Genomic DNA, 7,853 nt, shown 5'->3' with positions numbered 1-7,853 from the left:
TTAAATCAGGCTTCAGATTATTGTTTAAATCCCAGACTGCAGCGTGGGACACCTCATGTCTGTTTTAATCTTCTCTACCTGCCTCACATTCGCACAGTCTGAGCCCATAAATCCTGCCTAAGAAATGAGTATCAAGGCTTTGACTCATTCATCAGTGCAGTCTGCAGCTCATCAAGCAGACAGGACGACCTTCAGTGCTGAGTGTTCGCTCTGGACGGGCAGATGAACTCTGTGATTTACGTCTATTTACATCTTGCTCTTCAGACAAAAGCTGGCCGGAATTCATTTCTGAATATTTGTCCCTCGGGCTGCTGATGGGCGTTTTTGTTTGGCAGGAATTTTAAAGTCATCGTGAACCACAAATATCTCAAAATTGCGTCTCCTCTTATTAAACAACCACAAAAACACTTCAATGACAGAAGGCATGAGTCTGATTTATTGGCATCAGTTTTACACACACTGATTTGCAAACTGTACATACAAAGTCTTTTATCATAAAGGAAGATGCACAAAGTCACTCATTTCAGGTTATTTCATGACAGATTATTCATAGTGCAGGTGGTTTTAGTCATCGTTCCCCGGGCTGCTCGTGTTTCGCTAGACCTCTCTACCTATTTTTTATTCTGTGGGTCCCTCAGACTGCTGTAGAAAGCTGATACATTAGAGAGATTGCACCAATAAGATCATACTGACCTCAGATTTACATTTACAATGCTGAGCATTAACTAATCAGCTTGGCTGGTGTCAAGTCAGTGGCACATTTCTAAATCACGTTCAAATACTAATTTTAAACAAAACTTGAGAGAAGGTGGACAAATTCAGGAATAATGAGAGAAAGCCAGAAAAAAAAAGATTTTAAGTAAAGGAGGCGCAACATATTTTCATTTTCAGAAACTTGCAGAGCTGTTGGGTCTAGCATCTCATCTGTTTGCTTTATTTGTAACAAATCAATGGAGTTCCTTTGGGTTGGGGACTGTGGAGTCCAGCAGGAGTCAAATACAAGAAAAAATTACATTTTAAAGCCACAAAATGCGATTATGTGCACCGATTTTGTATATTTTTGTGTGCACCATCAACACATCATAGCGCTTTTTCTACCTTGAAGCCAGGCTGCAAAGCACAGGGGACCCCTGACTTTTCATAGCATGTATTGTGTGCATACTTGTTATATTTATTATATAGTAGGAAATACTTTTAAAAAAATCTTTATTTAAACAGGAAATTAAACATTATAGACAAATGCCCAAGAGGCAGAATTTATTTGTCTTTGAATGATTTTTGATGGTGGGAAAAACCAGAACTCACAGATAAGATCCACAGAGAAGAGCCTGTAATTGTTTTCCGTTGATTGGAGGAATCCCTCTCTGTGCACCAAGAGCTTCTGGTTTACAAATCTGGTACTGATTGATCATCACTTATGTAACAGGTTTATCAGAGAAACCCATGTCTTGTATTTTTTTATGCTAAATTCAGTATAAATATGATGACAATGAGGGCATCCAGGTGTTTCTGGCAATGTCGATGCTGATTTAAAGGTAATTGGCAGTATTAGCTACCCCTGGACCCGGTGTGTTCAGCTATAAGTTCCCTCTTCTTGGGTGTCTCCTTCTTTTACTTTAAGACTGCTTACCCTATTGAAAAATACATTTACTTCATTACATTTACATAAGTTCCTTATGTTTTTTTTTAAAAAACATATCGTCTTGCTTATTCATCTCTCAAAATGGGAAAAAAGTCCCATCTATGGCCATTAAAGTGCTCCATACTGAACTAGTTGTTAATTAAAGATTAATATTTGTAATATTTGAACACTGAACAGCAGAAGGAGCTTCTTTAAATACAAAAAATTGCATCAAGAAAATGATAACGCTTCGCTCCAGCATTGATTTGAACTCAACGACAGGGCACTACAGCCCTTCAGACTCTGCATCTCAGAGAATCTGTCCTTAGTGTGAGTAAAGCCTGTCTGTGGGAACACCTGCTGGTGTCAGATAGCATAAAATGAGTGACCTTTAAAACCATGAATCACTTTTCCCCAAAAGGAAGCATCACCTGGAAAACACAGATGTTTGGATGAAGACGGGTATTCACGCTGGGTCTGAGATTTTCTTTTCTCAATTCTGTGAAAGGTGCAACTCGACGCTTTTCTTTTGTATGACCTGCAGACCCCACATTTATAAATGTGTAAACACAGGAAATGCAGTTAAGCCTGACATCAATATTTCTGGCAGTATCTTTAAGAAACAGAATTGGAGGCAGAAATGAAACAGAAATGAAAACTATGACTCAGCCTCCAGCGTGAGAACTTTAAAGAAAATGTGCATCTTGACTTGCATTAACAGCTCAAACTCTGGCTATCAGGCCCTCCTCGTGTTTGTGTGTGTGTGTTTTTCTAAGCCAGCCTTTCATTCACAGAAAGCAGTTTTTTAGGAAAACAGTCAGATTAGCCTTTTCTCGTGTTTATCAGAAGCAAAACATCCGATTAGCACGACCTCTAATCTCCAGTTTGCTCATAACATGTTTGGAGGGAGATTAATCTGCCCACGCAGGAACATTATGATTAATGTGTTTGATTTTTGGAGTGTTTGGGTTACATAGCGCACCAATATGGTGCCGCTCATCATCACTGAACTCACAGAAACAATTCAACCTGTGAACTGTGGCTCAGAACTTTGTTTTTAAAGAGGCTGCTGCTCTTCTGTAAAGCTGGCACAGTTTGAAGCACCGAATAGCATCAGATAGCCCTCCCAGTGCAGTGTGGGTGTATTTGCTGCTTTTATTGGTCAGTTTTATGTCAGCACAGACTGGAGACGTGGAGAGAAGGCAAGCAGTGACCATACCCTGCCACTTACTTTTATGGCTTTATTAGCAGTTGGCTCCTGCTATTGTGGTTCATCCTTGCAGTTATTTTATTACTTCAATACTCAAAGCTGTTGTCTCTGCAAACAGCTGTGTGGCAGTTTAAGCGACAGCTCGCAGTAATGACTTCAGTTTAGGGTAAATTCCACAATTTCCATGTACGTGTATAAGGACAGTAAAGCACACCTGTGCACAAACCGTTTCTGCTTCAGAGGCTCTGGCTTGTAGCTGCACCATCCCTCTAAACCACACCTGTCTGATCCCACTTTGACGCACAACAAACATTTTAATTCAAATTTTAGTGAGAACCCTGACCTGTCAGCATCCACCAAGCTTCCAGTGACCCATTTACAGTTTAGGGGTTGGTTCACATCCACTCCTTTGTATGTAATGTGTTTATCCAAATGGAATGGCTCATAACAATGGGTATGAAACTTAATTTGAAAAGTAAAAACCTCTAATTTCTGAAAATGTATTTGTTTGAAATTATCTTGGGACCTGTCGGATATTAAAGGGACATTTCACCCATAAATGTACATATGGGTGAGACCCCTCTGGCCTGTGATGCTATTCATCTGTTTTAGTGTGAGCTGTCAACAGCAGCAACATTTATTTCCTGAAATCATGATCAGTCCTCAAAAGAAAAAATTATTAAGAAAAACAACCTGTGACAATTGACTGTATATAAAAGATGGACGAGGCTTACAGCTGTGAAAAATAAAGGTTATGTGGAAGTGAATTACAGAACTGGTTGTTTAAAGGTCCAAAGAAAAAAAAGGTCAATTCATTTTAATTTTTGCACCACCAAATCACAACAACAGTCGCTTCGAGCTGCTTTATATTGTAAGATAAAGACTAAAACATTACAAATAAAAGCCAACAATTAAACAACCCACACTGAGCGAGCACTTGGTGACAGTGGGAAGGAAAAACTCCCTTTTAAAAGGAACCAGCAGTTGATGTCTTTCTAGGTTCAGTCTCTAGTTTCAGGTCTTATTGAACACAGCGTGATATTCAGTTTGTACATTACAGTACCCATTAGAGTCTAACGGGAGACAGCTCATTGGCTAATGATGTCACAATGATGTCAATCACAAAAGGGTTTTTTTTATATTTTTGAGTAACAAGGTCATGATTTCTGGAAACAGACATTAGATGGGAGGGTTTTAAAAAAAAAAAGCATTTCTATATATTCCTCTATATGTAAGAAAAAGCAGACAGAATTGACCAAATTTGGCATCTCACACAAAAACAAACAATGATAGACACCACTATGGCCAGAGGAGTTCAGGAGTGAGCCTTTAAACCTGGCTCACTGTCATTAAGGACTTGGGCGGTTTAAACCTTATTCCAGATGCACTGGCGCTCTTGTTAGAGATAAAAGGTTAAATGTCATGGCTTTGTGCTTTTTCTTCTTTAGGACAGGTAGCAATATTTCTCAAGTATACACTGACACGATGTGGACAAACCCCCCAAAAAACAATCGAACAAAAAAAGAAACTAGGCCCTAAAACATTTCCCCCAAACTGCTGCTAGTTTTTTTATTCACTCTTCTTTCTGTTGATGAGCCAAATGTTTCTTGAAAGTGTGTCAATCCTCCTCGTGCCCTGGTTTCTTTGCGCTGGCCGCCTATACGATCCAAGTCCTGTCAAAGTTCCCAAACTGCACGACTTGTGTGCAGAGAATATCCTGGAGGGCAGGAAGCGCATCATTTGTACCCTGGATTTCCTGGACTCGTTTTGAGGACATGTTTGGAAGGAGGGCTGCAGCCAAGCCTGTCTAATTGCAGAGCTGGAGGATAATGCTCCTCGTGGATCTCCAGGGAGGCCATTAGGAGCCCACAGAGCCTTTTGTCAGACCGGAAGGAATCACACAGCTGGGTGTGTTTCTGACCTGCTGATACCAGTTTTCAAGTGAGAGCCTTCACCAAATGAAGGGATCTATAAATAAGATCCTCCGTAAGAGGAGAGAATCTTGGCCCCAGGACAACATCAGTGGACGGGATAGACTTTCACTGGCAAGGAGGAACATTGTGATTCCGGGCATATCTGATAGGATTTCTTATGAGGGCAGCCACGAAGAGCCAGCACCTACTGCGAGGCAGAGAGGGGACAAATAAGGACCGAGGAAGATGATATCTAGCTGAAGACGGTGTGCGTCAGTGAGGCTCCAGCTAAGAAACCAATAATCACAGAAACATAGATCAGAGCACTCTGGTCACTTTGGAGGAGGTTTTTTAGTCTCAGTCCATGTAAATCAAATCCAAAAGTAGCTCAAATGTGAATTACCAACGCCTCATTCATACTCCTCCTCACAAGTAGGTGGAGTGACTCTGAATGATGGTCAGAGCAGCTCGTCCCAACCTCACCTTTCCACTGCGACACACCTCCCCCCGTCATGGCACGTCACATTCAATGTAGGGGATGTCGCTGTAGCGGCGGTCTACCTCCACCCACTGCTGCACGGCCCGGGCCACGATCTCTTCTGATAGCTTCTGGGCGTACTCCAGCAGCACCGGGTTGACCTGAGGGGAGCTCTCCGGTGAACCCATCTCTGAATGAACTAAGTAGGCTTTCTCACCCCTTGTCCCTTTGCTCTTTCCCTCCACCTTCTCCGTGGAGTTTGCATTTTGGGCCACCGAGTCGCTCCTCTTGGATTTGACGCACCCCATACTCTGGAGGATGTAGCATTGATTCAGTTTAGGGTGGGGGGTGTAGGATGGCAGTGAGGAGCCAGAGTCTTTGGTTAGATTTCCAACACCAACATTTCTTTTTTACCTCTGGAGGGGAGCTGTGTTCCTGCTGCAGTCACTGTCATCCACTCCCACTCGTAGCCATGTCTCTGAGCACAACAGGTGCGATGGTCGGGGTGGTGTTACACAGCTGCGGGTGGTGTTTTAGTGGGTTGACCGGCTAGGAGGCCCATCCCTGTGTGGGTCTGACAGTCCGGCAGCTGTCTTGAGCAGATCTCACACTTTCCTTGGCTGCAGATAGAGAAGAGACAGGATTGTTTAAAGTGATTTATTTTCCACTAGAGTAAAAACAATCTAAAAATACCAGATGGTGGGGAGCGAGGGGAGGATTGTGGACGAATTTCACAGTGGCTGTGACCCTGGGCTCCAGCGGCTGGTTCGAGGTCAGGGCCCTGAAGTTGGCTCACCTCTGCAGGGTCACTTTTAACCACGCTCCACTCTTCTGCACATCCACTGTGTTACTCATCCACCCTCCTCCTCCTCTTCCTCCTCTACTAACTCGTGTTTTATGACTCAATCCCCCTCGCCCTATTTTGTATAGCATGACACAGGCACGTCTGTCTCTGGCCTGAGTGCCCTGATGCTGTTTTGTTGTAAGCCCGTGTCTCCCATCTGTTCCACTAAGCGAGCCTTGCAGCCTGATTCGCAATGACAGCTCCTCTATTTTTTTTTTCTAGGACTGGAGGCCTCAGTGCACAGCAAACATGTGCTTCATTCAGAAAGCTGCATGCAGTCTGCACAACACGCAGCACATGAATGATTCATGCAGAGCCGGGGAGTCTCCCTGTGAGTACAACAACATTTGGAGGTGCGGGCAGACATCAACACAGGAAATCCGCATCCACAGCTGATGTTATGTTAATGAGCTTAAATGGCTACAAACAGTTGCCTTAGTATGAAAAACTGAGAGCACCCGTTAGATGTCTGACAGACACATGGGATTTGGATTAAACGTGATTTGAACAGCACAGTGTTGCAGCTTTATCTCTACAAACATGAACATGACTGTGTAGTGGCCCAAAGAAGCTGTACATACTTCTAGAAGAGAGTCTCAGATTTCTCTCCATTCCACTTTAAAACGAAATAATCCAGCGACAGAAGAAGGAGCAATAACCCCAAGGTCGTTCATATAAACAGTAATCCATACATCATGTTGTGTCTCTGCGCTTCGCCCCCTTCTGCTTTCCAAACAGCATCCGACGGATCTGAACTTGAACGTTATTGGCTGTAATGTAAAGAGATCAAAATATCTCCACAAGTTCGTGGCGCTGTTCGTGATGAAGCGCTCGGTGCCAGATTTCCAAATAATCTCCGAGCCTGGAGGGTGCGGGCTCTGCAGACTGTTTCCCCTGATGCCTTCGCGTCGGTCAGTCAACGCAGAGTGCAGCTCCGGGAGAGAAAATCACAGGTCTGGACTGAGCTGAGCACAGCGACGCTTGACGGAGGTTACCGAGCTGCAGCGGGGCTCCAGAGGAGAGAGAACCCAGACGATCCGCACCCACACGGGGCGAGCCTGCCATCTGCCGGCCACACAAGTGACGAAACGATATGGAGGTGCACTTGTGCAGAATAAACGTGGGGCCCTAACAAAAATCATAAAAACACAAATGAGGGACAAACTGACTTCTGTTTTAATTTAAACTGCTCAAAAACCCAAAGGAACACTTTTTATTCAGAGTACAGCACCAAGTCAGTTAAACTTCTGGGATACTGATCCTTGGGGCGCCACCAGGGTGGGTCCAGAGGGGGTCCAGGGGGGGCACTGGCCACCTTCCAAAATTTGCTGGCCCTCCCAGAGGCCCTCCTTGGTAAGACTGTCCTATGTTGGTAGTAATTCTAATAAACGTGAGCACAAAAAGCGGCAGACACCCTACAATGAGTTGAAACTTTAACTTACTATTTATTCCTGCTTAAAACTGATTATTATGGATTTCAGTTAACAGGTGATCTAGACGGGCATCAAAAAGACAACCCCTAAACAGGAATGGTTTCACAGGTGGAGGAAACTGACGTTTTCCCCTCCTCATCTTTTTTGACTGTTTCCCATTTGGCTAGGATCAGTGTCACTACTGGTAGCATGAGCTGATACCTAGACTCTGCAGAGGTTGCGCAGGTAGCCTAACTCCTTCAGGATGGCACATCAATACGTCCGTATAATCTTAAGAGCATGGATGAGATTTCGGGAGTTACTCTAAGGAGAGCTGGATAGAGGCCTCTAACCCATCAGCTAAACTGGTATCTG

General features: G+C 43.7%; 1 protein-coding gene across 1 annotated transcript; it reads right to left on the bottom strand.

Moving 5' to 3' along the window:
- Window positions 1-413: 413 nt before the first annotated feature.
- akap19 (A-kinase anchoring protein 19) lies at window positions 414-7,098 on the bottom strand. The gene is made up of 3 exons (XM_084907604.1): window positions 6,648-7,098; window positions 5,637-5,842; window positions 414-5,533 (listed from the first exon to the last, which is right to left on the bottom strand). Exon 3 carries the CDS (start codon window positions 5,528-5,530, stop codon window positions 5,255-5,257), a length of 276 nt encoding a protein of 91 aa, XP_084763730.1. The 5' UTR covers window positions 5,531-5,533; window positions 5,637-5,842; window positions 6,648-7,098; the 3' UTR covers window positions 414-5,254.
- Window positions 7,099-7,853: the final 755 nt, after the last annotated feature.

This window comes from Perissodus microlepis, chromosome 16 (genome assembly GCF_051167445.1).
Source record: "Perissodus microlepis isolate ML-2025 ecotype Zambia chromosome 16, ASM5116744v1, whole genome shotgun sequence".
Lineage (NCBI taxonomy): Eukaryota > Metazoa > Chordata > Actinopteri > Cichliformes > Cichlidae > Perissodus > Perissodus microlepis.
The sequence above is the reverse complement of the archived record's forward strand: the minus strand, read 5'-3'. Positions and strand labels throughout refer to the sequence as shown.